The 18,489-nt window shown below is 57.9% G+C and overlaps 3 protein-coding genes across 12 annotated transcripts; 2 read left to right on the plus strand and 1 right to left on the minus strand.

The window, feature by feature from the left end:
• Window positions 1–962: 962 nt before the first annotated feature.
• DOC2A (double C2 domain alpha) lies at window positions 963–6,571 on the plus strand. 8 transcript variants are annotated; one of them, XM_067012058.1, is made up of 12 exons: window positions 963–1,130; window positions 1,431–1,545; window positions 2,236–2,513; window positions 2,873–2,952; window positions 3,175–3,249; window positions 3,380–3,489; window positions 4,706–4,832; window positions 4,914–4,973; window positions 5,048–5,211; window positions 5,344–5,425; window positions 5,515–5,611; window positions 5,712–6,571. In XM_067012058.1, exons 3-12 carry the CDS (start codon window positions 2,249–2,251, stop codon window positions 5,855–5,857), a joined length of 1,206 nt encoding a protein of 401 aa, XP_066868159.1. In that variant the 5' UTR covers window positions 963–1,130; window positions 1,431–1,545; window positions 2,236–2,248; the 3' UTR covers window positions 5,858–6,571. The 8 variants fall into 8 exon arrangements, with proteins under 8 accessions (XP_066868159.1, XP_066868160.1, XP_066868155.1 ...); XM_067012059.1 differs by having other exon boundaries at window positions 1,040–1,130; window positions 1,431–1,583; XM_067012054.1 differs by having other exon boundaries at window positions 1,040–1,130; window positions 4,706–4,973.
• Window positions 6,273–15,673, minus strand: INO80E (INO80 complex subunit E). Of its 3 annotated transcripts, XM_067012065.1 has the most exons (8): window positions 14,754–15,673; window positions 14,526–14,596; window positions 14,262–14,314; window positions 11,328–11,406; window positions 11,116–11,227; window positions 10,622–10,738; window positions 7,427–7,519; window positions 6,273–6,852 (listed from the first exon to the last, which is right to left on the minus strand). In XM_067012065.1, the coding sequence occupies exons 1-7, from the start codon at window positions 14,832–14,834 to the stop codon at window positions 7,448–7,450; spliced, it is 585 nt and encodes a 194-aa protein (XP_066868166.1). In that variant the 5' UTR covers window positions 14,835–15,673; the 3' UTR covers window positions 6,273–6,852; window positions 7,427–7,447. The 3 variants fall into 3 exon arrangements, with proteins under 3 accessions (XP_066868166.1, XP_058892831.1, XP_066868165.1); XM_059036848.2 differs by lacking the exon at window positions 7,427–7,519; XM_067012064.1 differs by lacking the exons at window positions 7,427–7,519; window positions 10,622–10,738.
• Window positions 14,571–18,241, plus strand: HIRIP3 (HIRA interacting protein 3). Its single transcript, XM_059036846.2, has 7 exons — window positions 14,571–15,622; window positions 15,705–15,825; window positions 15,944–16,058; window positions 16,298–17,325; window positions 17,427–17,595; window positions 17,676–17,774; window positions 17,861–18,241. The coding sequence occupies exons 1-7, from the start codon at window positions 15,558–15,560 to the stop codon at window positions 18,022–18,024; spliced, it is 1,761 nt and encodes a 586-aa protein (XP_058892829.1). The 5' UTR covers window positions 14,571–15,557; the 3' UTR covers window positions 18,025–18,241.
• Window positions 18,242–18,489: the final 248 nt, after the last annotated feature.

Genomic DNA, 18,489 nt, shown 5'->3' on the forward strand with positions numbered 1-18,489 from the left:
TGCTCCCCAGTAGTGGGGGAGACAGAAATGGAAACAAGACATGACAAACCAGCGCTACCAGAGCTGAGGCTGAGACAGCACTGGAAGCTGGGGTCTGGGCTGGGGGTGGGGAGATGTTCCTGTAAGTCTCTTAGGCAGAGGGGGTCCAGGATGACCCCTGAAGAAAGGAAAGATCTTCCAGGCTGAGGAACTTGTATGAGCATAGGTCCACAGGTCTGAGAGATCCAGGTATGTTCTGGGAACTGCAAGTAATGGTCCTGAGAGCCAGGAAGATGAGCACGGGGGATGAGATTAGAGAAGTCAGGGTATTGGGCTGAAGGGCCTTGAAGTCACTGTGAGGACTTTGTCATTGGGGGCTGGAAAGTTTTGGACAAAGGAGAGCCAAGATCAAAGGCCGGAGTTAGACTGACAGGCAGGTGCCAGGGCTCAGGTGAGAGACAGCAGAGAGGGGAGGAAGGCCTGCAGGGCCCTGAGGCATTCAGAGCGGAAACCCCACGCTCCGCTCCACCTGAGGGACAACTGGAGATGGGAGGGTGAGGGAAGGCCGATTCCCAAAGGAGATGCCATCCCTGAGAAGGGGACTTGGACCCTCGGGGGCTGGGCTGGATCCACAAGGAGAGAAGCCTGAACAGCCAAAGGAAGGAGGCGTGGGGGGAAGCCACAGCCTCAGACCTCAGACTGTCAGGTTTCCCAGCCAGGGTCCGAGACCCCGAGATTTCAAACCAGGGACCGCAGGCGGATCAGACCCCCTTCCCCAGCCCGTTCCTGGGTCACTGCGGATCTCTAAGCCCCGCCCCCACAGGCCCCGCCCCTACGGATATTTGGTAGGGGAGGGCCAGACACCCTCCCCCCCTCCTCCAAACGCTCTCTGCGGGAGAGGGGCTTAAAGACGCGCGAGGTGGGGGGCGGGGGAGGAGGAGGAGCCGGCGTCGCCATGGCAACTAGGCCTGTGGTCTGCCCTGGAGACACGGGAGGGAAGCTAGGAGAGAGGGGCGGAGGGAGGCTCCGCCGGCTCGGCGCGGGGGCGGCGCGGGGAGGAGTTGGGGAACACCCCGCAGTTCTCACTGTGGGTTCCTGCCGGCGCAGGGAGCCCGTGTGTTTGCGAGCGTGTGTATGCGAAGTTCTCCTGGGTGAGTGTGCCAGCGCGTGTCTGGGTTTGTGCATGACTGTGGTGTGCGCACGTGGGCACAGGCGTGTGCGCGGGAGTGCCCGTGCAAGATGCGTGTGCCAGCCTGCCCGTGAATGTGTGTGCACCCGTGTGCGCTCCTAAGTGTGCCCGGGCGGGCGCCGGCGGGAGAGTCCCGCCCCCTCCCCAGCTTCTGTCCGCCCCTCCCCGCCCCGCGCCGCCTGCGCCGGCTGCTTCCTCGCCTCCACCTCGCTCACCCCCTCCTCCCCGCACTTTCTCCTGCTCTCCCTCCCTCTCGGCTCAGACTGCCGGACTCGGCGCTCTTCTCGCCGGCCGCCCTGGGAATAGCCGGCTGCCACCGCCCAGCTCGCACCCGCTGGCCCCCAGCGCTTGGGCACCTGTTGGAGGCGCAGAGACAGGTGCAGGGGGCTGGGCTGCCGGGGGCGAGAGGGTGAGGGTGAGTGTGTGTTAGCCTGTGTGTGCCCCTGGGGGTGTTTAGCTCTCCGGAGGCTGTAATTTCTGGCTCCCCTGGAGAGCCAGTTTCAGGAGGAGGCATCTGAGGCAGGGGGCCTCACCTTGGGTGGCAGCGGATGGGGGGCCCAGGCAGGCGGGCAGATCCTGGGACTGAACGAAGGGACAGTGGGAAGTGAAAACCTAAGAGGTGGGTGAGGGTGACCCCCAGACCAGCCAAGCGCCTGGTGCAGAAGGATAGTCAGAGCCTCAGAGAGACAGAGGAGGGAGCCTAGGGGGCAGCTTCAGGGGTAGGCAGGGCCCAGGGCAGACAGAAGCCCAGAATGAGGGGCTGGCGCTGGGAAGAGGACAGGGGGACAATCTAGAGGAAAGTGGGCAAGGCTGAGGTGGAGCCAGGACCTATCTGTGGGGAGTGGGCTGGCAGCCCAGCCCCGTGGAGCACAGCTTGGGGTCTGGAGGGCCCAGGGCTTCTGCCTGCCCGTCAGCAGGCACAGGCTGCCCTCTCCCTCAGCACCTAGGAAGGGAGGCCAGTGAGGGCCCACAGACCCCGGCGGGTGCCGCCTGGCCCTCAGCCAGCAGACGGGTAGGTTTGAGAAGTCAGCCCCGGGCTCAGGCTCTCTCGAACCTTCCTCCCCCAGCCAGGGGTGCTGCATGAGGGGCCGCAGGGGCGACCGCATGACCATCAACATCCAGGAGCACATGGCCATCAACGTGTGCCCGGGGCCCATCAGGCCCATCCGCCAGATCTCTGACTACTTCCCCCGCCGGGGACCGGGACCTGAAGGGGGTGGTGGGGGCTTCGGAGAGGCCCCTGATCATCTGGGCCCCCTGGCCCTGGCCCCCCCTGCAGCCCTCTTTGGGGCCACCACACCCGAGGATGGAGCCGAGGTGGACAGCTATGACTCGGATGATACCAGTGAGTCTGCGGGCTTGAAGGGCCCAGGGTGCTAATGGGGGCCTCCAGGCTTGTGGGAAGGGGATGGGGCCCTGCTGGGGGTGGGGAGGTGGCGGGCACGGCCCCCACAGCTGCAGTCAGAGTGGAGATTACAGCTTCAGCTAGGCTCAATATTCAATATTTCTGCTGAGACACTCAACCACCCACAGAGCACCAGTTGCAGCCCAGCCAGGGACCCAGACGTGCACACACTCGCAGGCTGACAGGCACAGACACGTACAAACCTTCACAGCTGGCACACGTAGCAGGCCTGCCCACCTGTCTCTCACACACACCTGTCTTTACGCACGGACTCAGGTTACCTCTTCCCTCTTCTCCAGCCGCCCTGGGCACGCTGGAGTTTGACCTTCTCTACGACCAGGCTTCCTGCACTCTGCACTGTAGTATCCTCAGGGCCAAGGTGGGTACTCCCTGCCTCCCGAGAGCCCTGGCCCTGTTTGCCTCCTACCGGGAGAGGGGTGCGTTTCCATCCTCCCTTCCCTTCCCCAGGCCTGACTCCTGCCCCTCTCCCTCCCAGCACCCATCTTGGCTCTCCAGCCCCCAAGGGTCGACACTGCAGAGAGAGGGAGGGAGGGTGGGCAGGCTGGAAGCTCACAGCCCTCTTCCCTCCCCTCCTCCCCAGGGCCTCAAGCCCATGGATTTCAATGGCCTGGCTGACCCCTACGTCAAGCTGCACCTGCTGCCTGGAGCCTGCAAGGTAACGGCCTCCCCCTCCCCTCGCCCCCCAGCCTGACCCAGCTTGTGGGTCTGCCCCCAACCTTCGTCTGCCTCCAGCCTCTGTGGGTCTGGGGGACATGTACTGTGAACCCTTCGTCCCCACACCTAAGGCCAATAAGCTAAAAACGAAGACTCAGAGGAACACGCTGAATCCCGTGTGGAATGAGGACCTGACATACAGCGGAATCACAGATGATGACATCACCCACAAGGTGCTCAGGTGAGGGGTCCGTCCTCCCGGTTACCAACGAGTCCAGCTCAGCACCTCCTTGGGGACAGCTGTCATTGGAACCTTCTTTGGTTGGTCGAGCCACCTCCCATTAAGCCCTCAGATGCTCTAGAACCATCAGTGGCTCCCTACCCCCTTCGGGAGCAGGCCAAAATGTTACCCTGGATTCCTGCCCTCCAAGTAGCTCCTCCTGCTCCCCCAACAGAGGGCCACCTCTTGCGACTGGTCGGGTTCCTATCTCCTGACCTTTGCCTGTCGTGTCTCTTCCTGCTTCCTCTCTCTGCCGGCCTAAATCCCACTCATCATTTGAGGCTCTGCCTTCTCCTGCAATCTTTCCCTGGTCACTGAGACCCCTTCTCAGAGCCCCTGACTCAAGTCAGACCTATGCAGCAGAGGTCTGCCCGTTCTGCTGCCTGTGTCTCCCTAACATCTCTAAGGAGTGAAGTCTCAAGCGACAGAAATGGGAATGAGGCTTAGGGAGGTTAAGTGACTTGCTCAAGGTCATGCGGTTGCTAGGTGGCGGAGCTGGGAATTGAACACCTCTGCATGACACAGCTGCTCGAGAGTGTCACAGCAGAAGGCAGGGAAACGGGCTGCAGACCGAGATGGATGGAAGTAAAAGCAATAATCTCTTAATTGCTGGGTTCATGAGTCTCTCCCAGGCTGGCTCCCTGCTCCACACAGGAAAGGACAGGGGCTCTAAGGGGGAGGTATGCGCTCCTGGTCCAACTGCTCAAGGCTCCTTCAGCCCCTTCTAGCTCTTACATCCTGGACCCGTGACCCACATCCAGCAGTGCACACCCTGTGCATGTTCAGCTGGATCCTGTCCCCAGGCCCTGAATGGAGGCAGTGTGCGTGTGTGCGTGCGTGTGTGTGTGCGTGTGTGTCTGTGTGTGTGGTCGCGTTCCCAAGATTTGTGAGGGCTTCCTCAAGGAGCTGAGCAGGTCCTGATGGGCCAGGGACAGCCTGGGCAGCTGGAAAGGGAGGGGCAGAGGAACAGGGCAAATCAAAGCATCCTCCCCCAGCTCCAGGCCTGGTGCTCCCCACACAGCCCTGAGACAGCCCATTTTACAAGTGAGGTGTAGAGTATTTAGGGCAGAGCTGGGAGCAGCCTCGAGCGTTCAGAGTTCAGTCGGAGGACCTTTCTCCCAAACTGGAGTGGGGCTCAGGTACCCCAGGGGGCCTTGACCCTGCAGTTCCCTACCAGGATCTCCGTCTGTGACGAAGACAAGCTGAGCCACAACGAGTTCATCGGGGAGATCCGTGTACCCCTCCGCCGCCTCAAGCCTTCACAGAAGAAGCATTTTAACATCTGTCTTGAGCGCCAGGTCCCGGTCTGTGCCGGGCTGCGGGGTACTACGGGAAGGGGACCCTGGGGAGATCAGGTTTCCGGAACTTTCTCTTTGCCCCCTCAGCTGGCTTCACCCTCTTCCATGTCTGTGGCGCTGAGGGGCATCTCCTGTTACCTGAAGGAGGTGAGCCACCCACAGGGACCGCATCTGGGCGGGAGGTGGTGAGGGTGCCGGCTGACGCCCGTGTCTGCCGGCAGCTGGAGCAGGTGGGGCAGGGGCCCGGGCTGCTGGAAGAGCGCGGGCGCATCCTGCTGAGCCTCAGCTATAGTTCTCGGCGCCGCGGGCTGCTCGTGGGCATCGTGCGCTGCGCCCACCTGGCTGCCATGGACGTCAACGGCTACTCCGACCCCTACGTCAAGACGTGAGCCCTCGCCCTGCCCCGAGGCCCACCCTCCCCTCGCCAGGCACTTGCCACCAGCCCCATCCTCTTCTGGGCCTGGCCTGTCCCTGACTGTCCTGCTCCCCCACCCCTGTCCCTCCTCCCCCTCGGCAGGTACCTGAGGCCGGACGTGGATAAGAAATCCAAGCACAAAACATGTGTGAAGAAGAAGACTCTAAACCCGGAATTTAATGAGGTAAATGGGGCAGAGGCCAGAAATCGAGCGGGGCCGGGGCTGGGAGTGGGGGCAGCGCCTCATGGAAGGTGTGGCTTGCCCTGTCCCAGGAGTTCTTCTACGAGATGGAGCTCTCCACTCTGGCCAGCAAGACTCTGGAAGTCACAGTCTGGGACTATGACATTGGCAAATCCAACGACTTCATCGGTGAGGGAGGAGCCTGCTGGGTGGTGCTGACGGAGGGCAGCCCGGCAGCGAGCCCGGCTGCGAGCCCGGCCCTGATCTTGCCTGCCTCTACTGCTCCCAGGTGGCGTGGCCCTGGGGCCGGGCGCCCGGAGGGAGGCCCGGAAGCACTGGAGCGACTGCCTGCAGCAGCCGGACGCAGCCCTGGAGCGCTGGCACACCTTGACCAGCCAGCTGCCCCCGGCAGCCGGTGCCCTGCCCTCAGCCTGAGCAGGACAGCGGCCGCCCAGCACAGGGCCCTCAGCGCTGGGCCCGGTAGGCAGCCTTCGCACGACGTGCTGCACGTTTACACGGGGTGGAGGCCCCACCCCGCACTTCTTGTCTTGTTTCGTGAGAGTCTCCGTGACCGTGACCGTGGGTCTGTCTTCTTGTGAGGGACTGTGGAGATCTCTATTCACATATGCAAACTTCCTCCTGCCTGACTCGCTCCAACAGACCAATATGCAAACCACCCAGCCAGAGCACACCTGCAGGGGGGATCCCACAGCGCCCCTGCCCCCAGGAGCCCGCTGCTGCTCCTCTCTCCTGCCTCTCCAGGCTGCCCGTCCCGCTCCCCTCCAGGGAGGAGGTCGGATTAGGGGGGGTTTGGAGGAGGAGGTTTCCAAAAATGAAAATGACACACAAAAAAAGAGCCACTCCTTTAATACAGAATCTTCGTTAAAAAAACACCACCGAGCCCTGTACAGCTGCCCTTTTAAGCGGGGGGCCACCGCAGGGTCTCTGCCTCTCTGAGAGGTGGCAGATGCTCCCGGCCACTCACTTAAATATCTGTCCCCTGGATTGGGCTGGGATGTGAAGGCAGGGCCCCTGCCCTCCCTGGAGAGGGCCCACCTTCCGGGGGACATTCATGCATGTTTACGCCTTTTCTGATTGTGTCAGTGGCCACAGCATGGCAACCGGGCGTCAATAAACGTCTCTGCGGAAGCTGGGGGCTCATGTGTGCTGACACAGAGGGCGCTGGGCAGGGGGTCGGGCAGAGGGGTTCACTCCGGGATGTCGATCACCAGGTCATCATCCCCGTCCAGGGCGTCGTCCCCGCTGCCTGCGTCGCTGAACATCTGCCGAGGGACGGCGCTCAGGATCGTAGGGGGAGGCATCTTGGGCGGGGGCAGTGGGGCCAGGGCTGCCCCCACACCGGCCCCAGAACCCCGGCCGGGGAAGGTCAGCGGCCCTCCCACGGGGCAGTCAGGGGGTCCTACCGCCATCTGCAGCAAGGGGGAGAAACACAGGGAGGGCCTATGAGGGAGGCACTGGGACCTCCAGGAGGCTGGCACTTCCCCTTAAGACAGTTCCAGGGGATGGGGAAGGGGGCAAAGGCTCATTCAAGGGGTAGTGGACACAACCAGGCCAGCCACGGCTGGAATCAGGGAGCCTGCCCCACCTCAGCCCTGCGGAGTCTCACACCAGCAAGTGCGTGGGGGTGAGGGGTGGTGATGGAAGTGCTGATGAGGGTGGCGGTGGAGGGAGTCTCACGGGAAAGCAGGAGGGAAAGGCCAGGCCCTGCCCTTGCCAGTAAGGCACTGTGGCTGCCCCTGGGATAGCAGCCAGAGCCAGAGCCAGCCTGGAGTGCCTGCCTGCCCGCCTCTGGGCACCTCCAATACCACCTGCCACCACTGATCTCCTCTCCCTCCTCCTCCTGAGGGGCTTACTGGTTCGGTGGAGGGTGTCAAAGGCCTTCACCCCCTGCCGTGTGAGGCTTCTACCTCTTGTATCTGGGAGGGGCCCCTCTTTGGGATCTTCACAGCCACCGGCCTAGGCCAGGCCCTCCTCTCAGCTCACCTGGGCTACGGGACCAGCCTCCTAACTGGACTCCCTGCCTTCAGCTTCTCCCAGATCCAGCTCCTCCTCCACATTGCAGCCAGAGTAAGCTCTCTAAAACACAAACCTGAGCGTGTCACTCCTCTCCTCGAGGGCCTCTGGCTCCTCGTTGCCCTCAGGACAGGCAGTGCCTGAGAACAGGCCAGTCCTTCTATCTGGACTGTCCTTTTCTGTTGGTCAAAGGTCCTGCTTTGTGCTCTGAGGCTGGGAAGTGGCCCCTGTCCTGCCCAACCCTCCAGCCCCACCCCTGCCAGGTCCTTCTGAATCCTTCCCAGAGCTCTGTGGGCCTCCTGCTTTGCCCGTGGGCACAAACTGAGCACCTACTATGTGCCAGGTGACTTCCATTAATGATCTCTCACCATTCTGACCAACCTGGAAGGGAGGAGAGGTCATCAGCCAGAGGAGGAAACAGAGGCTTGGAAATGGAGGTTTGAAGGCACAGGCCTGCCAGGGCCCCACCAGGCAGTGTCCAGTCTGGCCCCGGGGTGGGGAGATGGCAGTGGTCTTCACAGTGGCCCTTCTGATTGCCTTAACACATTCGGGCCCCTGTGGCCTACTCTCTGCTTCTCAAGGCAGCCCCCTCACCACCGCTGTTCCTAGGGTGGCATGGAGGGCCAGAGTGGGTCTGTACCTTGGGGGACCCCGGGGTCTGCCAGGACGGGTGACAGGCCCTTGCATCCAGTACCAGGCACTCGTGCACACACGGGAGCAGATGCGCGCGCACGCACGACTGAAAAGGCCGGCGGCATGACTGTCCCCCTCCTCTGGCCACCACCTCTTGATTACCTACCCGAGGCCCCATGTCCTACCCCTGCTTGGACTGACTTCATGGCCTCCTCAGCGTGACCCACAGTAGCGAATGCTTGTCTGTGGCTTACTAGGGACAAGGCACAGGGCTAAGTGTTTTCTCTCTCAACTCATTTTATCCTCACAACAACCCCGACAGAGGAGCAAGCGGAGGCTCCGAGAGTTAAACGATGCGCCCAAGTCGCACAGCGGGTGCGTGGAGGAAACCCAGCTATAACGGGTGAGGCCCAGGCTCCTGACTGACCTGCTTCAGTCTTCACAGCGTCCCCTCCCCTCTCCTCACGCCACCACACCCAGAAACTTCAGGGACCCCCACTCTCCTCACAGGACACCCAGCCTTCTATGGCCTGACCCACCCTATCTTTTCTACGATGTTCGCTCTCACCTCTCCGGCTCCAGCCCAAACACCACTTTTGCCGCGTCCGCAACTGCCTCAGCCTGAATATCCAAATCTCACCCTGGGATCAAATGTCACCTGTCCTTTGAGGCTGTCCCTGATTTATCCCCTCCCCCATGCACCGCCATTGGTTTGGGCCCTTTTCCACCGCCTGCCCCGCCTCTGCGTCAGGAGTCAGCACTTCAGAGCCCCGAACTGCCAAGCGCACACCACGCCGCCTCCACGCTCTGCTCCAGGTTTCTCTGGCCCGTGCCTTCTCCACCAGTCCTCCCAGCCCAGGAAGCAACACCCCTGCTAAGTAGCGTGAAGCAGGAGCTGAGCAGTATCATCACCCATTATCTACTCATTTTCCAGGCTCAAGGGCCAAGGTCACGCAGGAGGAAGTGGCAGAGCTGGGGTTAGGACTCCAGAACCCACACTCCTAACCGCCACAAGCAGGGCTCCCGTTCCACTTCTGGCTCCAGAGTCTCGAGTCTACAGTTCAGCCAACTTAAGAGCTGCCAGCCCGGTCCTTATTTCACTTTGACTCGGAGCTGGAAGGGCACCGTGCCGTCCGTGTCCTCATCTCTCCCAGGGCTCAGGGTGCAGAGACCTCTTCTCCTCGCCATCCACCTCCCTGCCCGTGACTTCCAAATACGCCCCCCACCCCTTGTGGCCCAGGCTCACGTTACCCAGTTGTCTCGCTGACATTTCCAGACAGCATCTCAAGACATCCAAAGCCAAACTCACCTTCCTTCCCAAACCTGCTCCTCCCACAGTCCTCCCCGACTCAGAAAAGGGTCACTTCTTTGGCTGCTCAGGCCAAAACCCCTGGAGTCACCCTCAACGCCCCTCTCTCTCACAGCCCACGTGGCTCTTCCTGGGGCTCATTCTTTGAAAGAGACCCCTCACCCACTTTTCACCCTTCCCCCAGCTGCCTGGTTGACCACAGGAGCCTCCTCACTGGTCTCCCCACTTCCATCCTAAGCCCCCACCCACCAGCCTATTCACTGCAGTGTCAAGCAATTTTCTTAACACGTCAATCAGATCAGACGCCCCTCTGCCCCACCTTCTCCAGCGGCTCCTTTTCACTCACAGCACCAGCCCAAATCGTCCCTACACCTCCGAGGCCCTCCACAGCCTTGCCCCTCAGGTGCAGTTCTGACCTGCTCTCTGGTCACTCTCCTCCGACCACACTGGCCTCCTTCCTGGTCCTTGAAGAAGCCGAACACGACGTACCCACCCCCAGCGTACCCATCCCCAGGGCCCCTGCGCTGGTTCTTCCTGAATGAAACACTTTGCAGAGAGCCAGAGGGCTTTGCTCATTTCCTTTAAGTCTCTGACCACCCGCTGTAAATACCAGCTCCATGTACTCTGGTATTTCCCACGCTCTCTACCTGAATCTATCTTTCTTCACTGTTACCTGTTTATCCTGCTCGTTTCCTGCCTAGCCTTTAAGAACGTGGGCTCCATGAAAGCAGGGACTTCTGTTTTGTTCGCTATTGTATCTGCAGCACCTAGAACGGTGCCTGCTACCTAGTAGGTGCTCCACAACACTTGCTGATTACACGTGGTTTGATCACTCACTTCACAGACACACGATCTGAGACCTAGAGGGTCACGGTCACATGGTTTTTAAGTGGTGCTACCTTGACTTGATTCTAGATCCCACAACTCTGCCCCTCCTTGGGGGCTGCCTGGCAATACAGAACACCTGTGAAAATGAGCCTGGCCCCCAGCCATCTTCACTGAGCTCCCCTGAGCCTGGACCTGCCCTGACTGGTCTCACAGGAAACCTGTGAGCCAGGACTTCTGGGACCCGCCCCTCAGCGCCTAACCCTGGGCTGGGTCCCCAGCAGCAGCCCCATATCAGCCCTTCAAAATTCTCGGACAGGCCCCCAGCCGTCCTGAGCCTCCCTCAGATGGCTGTCCTGCCGTTCTGGCCCCTCCCTAACGTCCCCCAAACAGGGTACCTTGAGTTTCCGGGGCAGGCGGGGCCGTTTCTCCCGCTTGGGCCTCAGGGGGCTGGGCTCGGGCAGCTGCAGGGCCAGGTAGTCAGAAGGGAATGGGGGGTAGGTGGGGGAAGCCAGCTGCAGGCGGGAGTGAGGGGATGGAGATGGGAAATGGAGTGGATGGGGTGGGGGTAGAAGGAAGAATGCAAACAGGAGGAAGAATGGAAAAACAAGAGATGGTGATGAGTGTGGCTCCTGAGAACAGACGGGAGGGGACAGCAGCAGGACTGTGTCCTGGGGTCTCCTCTCCTCAGTCACGTCTGTCCCCCATTCCTACACCAGAAAGAAGTAGGCAGCCCCGACTCACACCCCTCCGAGGGACGCTTGCTGGCCACACCCAGACAGATGTTCTTGGTGCTGGGCTGGCTTCACCCTGAGGCCTGGACCCTCTGCCCAAATGATGCCCACCTTATTCCCAGGCATCTGACCATTTCCCACCCTTGACCCCAACTCACCGAGCTCAGGTATGGGGAGGGGGCCCCAGAGGCCTGAAGGGGAAACCCTGTTGAAGGAGGCAGGGAGAGGCTGGTGGGGGAGGGGGCACCCCCCAGCGGAGGGCTTCTCTTCCTGGAGAAAGGACAGGGGAGGGGGTCAGAGGCAAGAGGCAGTCCAGGTACCGTCTCCAACCACCCCCACCCTCCAGGGAAGAATGATGGCTTCTTCTCACCTCTTAGGGGCTGGCATGTCCGACAACTTGGGTGTCCCCTCTGTCTCGCTGTTATCTGAAGATGCAGTGGCATCTGAGTCTGTGAGGGGGAGGGCTGGTAAGTAGTGGGTGGGAGTCCCCATCTACCCCCGAAGGGCGTAATCTCAACTCTACGGAAGGGTTCTGGGGAATCTGAAGGGCACACAGGTGCTATTCTGGGGGGGCCCATAGCTTCCCCAGCTGCTTAAAATGTCCTTTACGACCTAGTTCCTGCCTGGACTCCTCCACGGTAACGTGTTGTGAAGCATTTTCTACGTGTTGTCAAGCATTTTCTACGTGCCAGGCTCTGAACAGGTGCTTGACATTCACTGCCTCTCCTTGTCTTCAGAACTATCCAAGGAGAAAAGGAAAGACGCCACCTCCGCTTTTCAGATGCAGTCCCAGAGGCTCAGAAAGGAAGGTGTTGGACTGGGACTCGAGCCCAGGCCTCCGACTCCTGACCATTTTATGCTATTCTCTCCTTGTTCGCCTCTAAGCTGTCCAGCGCTTACCTCTGCCCCACTCCCCATATGCAGGGTCCTGGTAATTTGCCCCTCAAATCTCTCCTACCTTCACCCACTGCTCTCCATTACAACTGTCACGAGGTCAGGTCACCACCATGTCAAAATCGCCTGCTAAGCAATCTCACTTCTCTTGCCACCCACTGTCCTCCCCAGCTGCAGAACCTAAAACGCAAAACTGATCACATCCTTCCCAATGCCTGGAAGCATTTCAAGTGCTTCTTAATATATAGCCCCAACCCACCTTTCTGGTCTCCCAACCAAACTGTATTCTTCACATCACACCAACCTACTTTCTCAAAACCAAAATTCATTCCCCAGATTTGTGACTCTATCTAGAAGGCCCATCATTCACTGAACAGGTAACCATTTACACGTAAAATATGCTATTCCCAATTTCTCTGCTCAGACAGATCCTTTAAGAAGCAGATTAAATGCCACCTCTCTGAGAAGTCTCCCAGAATCCCTCAGGCCCAGCTGATGGCTGACTCTTCCAGAACTCTCTACTCTCACTGGTCACAGCTCTCCTCACTCTGCTAGGACGTGTCATATGTGGGTGTCTCCCTGACCACACTGTGGGCTTCTCCAGGAGATAAGTGGTGGCTTATGTCTCTGGCTCTTGTTTCTCAGCTATATCCCACTCTGATCATAAACAGGCTGGGTTCCCTCATGCCTCCTATCCTGAAGTCCCCCTCCAAAAGGAAGTTAACTGAAAGACCTCCAGGAAGGAACATGAAGGCAATGAGAATCTAGAATGAAAGCCAAGTGTTTTGCCATGACGTACATGAGTTGGCTCCTACCTACTTCTTTGACCTCATCTACTGTCTTCCTATAATATGCAAATGAATAGGTGTTGCATGTCCTAATAAGACACTATTTACAAAAACAAGCAATCTGGGGACTTCCCTGGTGGCAGTGGTTAAGAATCCACCGGCCAATGCAGGGGGCATGGGTTCAATCCCTGGTCCGGGAAGATCCCACATGTCGCGGAGCATCTAAGCCTGTGTGCCACAACTACTGAGCCCGCGCTCTAGAGCCCGTGAGCCGCAACTACTGAAGCCTGCGCGCCAAGAGCCTGTGCTCTGCAACAAGAAGCCACCACAATGAGAAGCCCGTGTACTGCAACGAAGAGTAGCCTCTACTCGCCGCAACTAGAGAAAGCCCGCATGCAGCCACAAAGACCCAAAGCAACCGTAAATAAATAAATAAATAATAAACAAACCAAAAACAAGCAATCTGGCTGGCTGTTTGCTGACCCTTGCTCTAGACACCATGGAGACGGGTGATTGCATGTGACATGGCTTATGAGAAAAACTGGGCCACAAAGGCCCACCTTAGGACTTTTCAAATTGTGGGTATCAACCCAATAGTGGGTCACAAATTTAACTTATTGGTTTACAACCAGCACTAAATGGAAAAAAAAAAAAAGCAGTCTAAAAAGTATCAGAACAAACTGCACATAGGACTCTTAACATTATTTCACTAAATCTTGTTTTCTAAGCAAGTAAGTACATGGGGGTTGGTCACGATGTAAAATATATTATTGGTTGTAAACGGTGCTCAAAAAAAGTTTGAGAACAGTGCTTTATGTGCTTCAGCCCTTCTCCTCAAAAAACCTGGTACGTTTTTACCTCAGGGAATCTGCATCTGTGACTCCCTCTGTGGAAAATCTCTCACTCATCTTCACATCTTCTTATCTAGGTCCCAGCTCCAACATTACTTCCTGAAAAAAGCCTTTCTTGAATTCTTTATTAAAATGTTGCCTGCTATCTGCTTTTGTATGGTCTGTAAACTAAGAACGGCTTTTACATTTTTAAATGGTTGGGGGAAAAGAAACTCCAAAGAAAAAAATTTCATGACGTGAAAGTTTTATAAAATTCAAATTTCAGTGTTCATAAATAAAGTTTTATTGAAACACAGCCATGCTCACTTATTTACACCTCACCTACTGCTGTTTCTGCACTACAAAAGCAGAGCTGTATAGGGGCAACAGAAATTGTACGTTCTGCAAAGCCTAAAATACTTATTACTTGGCCCTTTACAGAGAAAGTTTATCAACCCCCGTTCTACTCCAATCACTTCCACGTAACCCTGATTTTCTTCCTCAAATCTAAAATTCTAGTTTATTTCTTTGCTTACTACTCCCAACGAGAATACAAATTCCAAGAGGCTTTATCCATCTTGGTTACCACTGTACCCTCTGTGCAAAGCTCACTGCCTGAAATACAGCAGATACTCAGTCATACTTGAGTGAAAGAACAGTGAGGAGGTCAAGCGACTAGGCTTAAGAACCACTGGAGGCTGTATTGGCCTCTGCGGCCTAAAGGGAGGGCCCAGGAAGCTTGCTGGAGTGCCAGGAGCATGTCCTCCACCAATTTTTCATGACCTTGCTCACCGGAAGAGTCTTCATCCACGTTCTCGTACTGCAGAAGTCGGTCTAGGAGGAAACTGAGGGAAGGGGCGGGGAGAACAAGAGTGTTTATTCCCATCTCTGCAATGTTCTCTTGGGCCCTCGTCTTCCAGCAGGCCTGTTGGAGCCTCACAACTGCCCCGAGGCAAGCATTATGCATTTGTGGCCCATTCCAGGATGGGGTCCGAATGCAGATCCATAGGAGCCACATCACCCGCTGGCCTCCCTCCTCCCCTCAACGTGTCTCACCTCTTGTCCCGGGACACCTTCAGCAATTTCCTCTGCGCCTTCCTCAGTTCCTCCTGGAAGCACTCGTGTTCCTGTATTACGGGCAAGGTGGGAGCTGAGCCAACGGCCCTCCGTAAATGAAGCCCGGACGCCGGCCACAGCTCACCCTACTCTCTTTACACACAGGTAATCTGAACTCCTACGAGCACCAGGCCTCACACCCCACGGCCTCACCACCCCAGCACTCACGTAGATGAGGAATTTGAGCTTCCGCTTCAGGTTCCGGTATTTCTTCTTGTAGTCCACTTCGCCGTCCGCCGGCCCGTTCATGACCCGCCCCAGGAGAAGTGCCCCAGCACTGGCCGGGAGCCGGGATACCCCGAGCCGGCTCAGCCCGGCCTCTCCCACCTCCACTTCCGGAGAGTCGGCAGGCCTGTGTCCGCTGGGACTACAACTCCCGGCGTGCCCCGCGCCCAGGGATTGTAACCACACCGGCTGCCCTCCTGGGGAATACCCGGAAAGGAACGTTGCTTCCAGGAGATACGCTAAAAATGGCGCCGCGGCGACGCGATGATGTCACAAAGATGGCGGACGCTGGAGGGCAGCCTTACTGATTCGAAATGTGCTTAGCGATTTGAAGCCACGAGAAGACATTCCTCCTGGGATTCCTAGTCTCCTGGCGAGGACGCCCTTTTCCTTCTGTCTTTCAAAATCACAGATGCCTAGTTGCTGCCCGTGACCACGAACGGAGGCAGCGTCGCGGGTTGATTGTTACATCCAAAGGTGTAGCCGGCTCCCAATCGGTTTCTAAAGAGAATTCTCCTTCAAAAGAGATTCGTTCTAAGAAAAGGAAGGAACCGCGAGACTCTCCAACTGCCCGGGGAAGGCAAGTTTTGTCTGGCAAAGTTCTGGGTCCAAGCGGCCCGTGACGGATACTCAACGGTCCTCCACCTCACGGCGCCACGATACTGCGCGTGCGCAAGCTCCTGTCAAACGCGTGGACGGAGGCCGAGAAGAAAAAAGGCGGGAGCCGCCGATATCAGCTGGAGCAAAATGGCTCGGGAGAATGAGATGCAGGAGTTCACCCGTAGCTTCTTCCAAGGCCGCCCGGACCTCAGGTGCACCGGAGGTTGGAGGCGGGGTTGTAAAAGGCAGGGGCGGGGCGGGGCGGGGACTCCGTCGTGACACGTGTTTCCGCAGCACGCTTACGCACTCCATCGTGCGGCGGAGGTTCTTGGCTCACTCGGGCCGCGACCACCTGGAACCCGAGGAGAAGCAGGCACTGAAGCGGCTAGTGGAGGAGGAGCTGCTGAAGATGCAGGTGTGGGCCCGAGCCAGGGCCACCGCAGGCGTGGGTTGTGGCCGTGGAGGAGGGGCCTGAGAGGGGTGGGGCAGAACACAACCTTGGTACACGTGATGCTCTCTTGATGCACACACAGGTGGATGAAGCGGGTGGCAGGGAAAAGAGGCTCGACGTTGCCAGGAAGGCCAAGAGGTCTCCCATCCCCTGCCGTGACCCAGCGAGAAAAAGGTTCCGTTTCAATTCGGAGTCAGGTTAGTGTCTTCTGCATAGTTGGTTCATGCTAAAGGTATTTATTGTGCGTGTGTTATTTTCCAAGGCCTTAGGTGAGGGCGCGTGGCCCGTGAGTCAGGAACCAGGAACAGGGTGGACTGAGAGCTGTTTCCTACTGCCCTTCCCTCCATCAGAGCAGGATTCAAGGCAACCAATCCCAAGTGGAGGGAGAAGGGACAGGAGGAACCTGTCCCAACCTTTTCTTCTCTCCACATTCCAGAGCCCAGCTCTGCAGCCTCCAGTCCAGACTGCTTCGGCCTCCCAGCAAAGAATGGGATGGCAGCAGAAGTCAGTCCAGCCGAGGATGAGAATCCAAAGCGAGCCTCAAAGAAAGCAATTGAGGAGAGCAGTGATGAGGAGGAACAGGAGAGGGACCTGACTGCAAAGATGGGATTAGAGAAGGAGGAGGTGAAGGGGAGCAGTGAGGAGGAGGAAGAGGGTTCTGCCAGAAAGGGTAAGGTCTGGAAAGAAGAAAGCAGTGAGGAAGAGGAAGATGAGGAAAAGGAAGAGAAGGAGGAGGAGGAAAAGGAGTCCAAGGGCAGGCCTAGGAAGAAGCCTGGAACAAAGAACAAGCAGGCACCAGGCAAGGCCTCAGCCAGTAGGAAACAGGCCAGGGAGGAGAGTGAAGACAGTGAGGAATGTGCCCAGGGGCCAGGAAAGAAGGCAGAGGGAAAGAAGGGAGCTAAAAGCCACCAGGAAAGTGAAAAGGAGAGTGAGGAGGAGGAGACCCTAGCCAAGAAGAAAGAGAAGAGAGAGGAAGACGAGGATTGGAAACTCACAGCCCTGAGCAGTGGAGGTCAAAGGTCCTCCTCTCGGGAGGAGAGGAGCTCTAAGCAGAAAAGCAGGGCAGCAAGACTGCTGGGATACCCGGGGGAAAGAGAGGAACAGAAGGAAAGATCAGCAGCAGGCAGTGGGGATAGCAGTGGGGAAGATGAAGAGCCCCTAGTGCAGAGGAAGAGCAAAGACAAGACCCAGTGGAAGGGTGGGAAAAGGCAGAGTGGAAGCAGTGAGGAGGATGGGGAAGACGGCTGGAGGAAGATGACACCAACTACTGGAAAGACAGCCGACGTGGGCAGTGTCAATGGTGAGGCAAGTGACTCGGAGAAGGAGGTGAGTGACAGCGAGGCAGAGGGGACCCCCAAGAAGGAGAGGAAGAACCGCTCTTCCAAGAAGAGCTCCAAGAAAGGCAGGACACGAAGCTCCTCCTCCTCTTCCACAGATGGCAGTCCAGAACATAAAGGCAGGAAGGTGAGGGTTGAAGATGGGGTGGGAGGCTACCATCAAGGAAGAGGGAGACCCTGACTCAAGCCCCAAAGGCTTGGCCTTCAGCTGCTATCTTCCCTTACCAGGCTGGCTCTGGTCGCCCTGGTGAGGACCATCCGTCTGTGATGAGGCTAAAGCGCTACATTCGGGCCTGTGGGGCTCATCGAAATTACAAGAAGCTGCTGGGCTCCTGCCGTTCACACAAGGAACGCCTGAGTGTTCTCCGGGCAGAGCTGGAAGCCCTGGGCATGAAGGGTGAGGCCGGGCGTGCCCTGGGGGCTGCAGGAGGCCTTGGCTGCTGGGGAGGAGAGGATCATGAGCTTCTTCTGCCTCAGGTAACCCTTCCTTAGAGAAGTGTCGGGCCCTGAAGGAGCAGCGGGAAGAGGCAGCTGAGGTAGCCTCCTTGGACATTACCAACATCATCAGTGGTTCAGGTGAGGGGCTTCCTTCCACTCTCCAGGAGCAGGTGGGGCATGGACTTTCTCAGACAACTCATCTCCTGCTTTCTCTTCCCCTCTAGGCCGGCCACGCAGACGCACAGCCTGGAACCCTGCAGGAGAAGCAGCCCCAGCAGGGGAGCTATACCGCAGGACCCTGGACTCAGAGGAAGAGCGGCCCCGCCCCCCACCCCCAGACTGGTCACATATGCGTGGCATCATCAGCAGTGATGGCGAGAGCAACTGAGCTCCCCCTGTCCCCAGGAGGGACTTTCCACTTGTAGAAAGCATATATAGCATACCCACCCCCAACTCTGCCTACAGAGCAGAAGCAGCTTTCTTCGGAGACTCACAGCTCCCAGGGACACAAGTTATTGGGATTCTACTTCTCAGCTTCACATTCCCAGTTTAAAGTGTTTACAGGGATTTATTTTTAAAGACTCAATAAAGGAGTGTTTGAATCACCTCATCGTAACTGGTCCCCCACTCTCACCCCCTGTACTTTGGTCCAGGAAGCTGAGGAGTAGCCACTGTCCCCCTGATCTGGTTCCCTTTAATTTCCCCAATTCTCGAAAGTCCCAGCCTCTTGACCCTGCCATCCAGTCTGCCACCAGGCTTGATTCAAAAAGAGTGTGGCTCCTTTCTCCAGTCTGACCAGTGGGCCCCTCTTGACCACCCTGCTTTTATTTATTTACTTAGGCCACGCTGTGTG

Source organism: Kogia breviceps, chromosome 14 (genome assembly GCF_026419965.1).
Source record: "Kogia breviceps isolate mKogBre1 chromosome 14, mKogBre1 haplotype 1, whole genome shotgun sequence".
Classification (NCBI taxonomy): Eukaryota; Metazoa; Chordata; class Mammalia; order Artiodactyla; family Physeteridae; genus Kogia; species Kogia breviceps.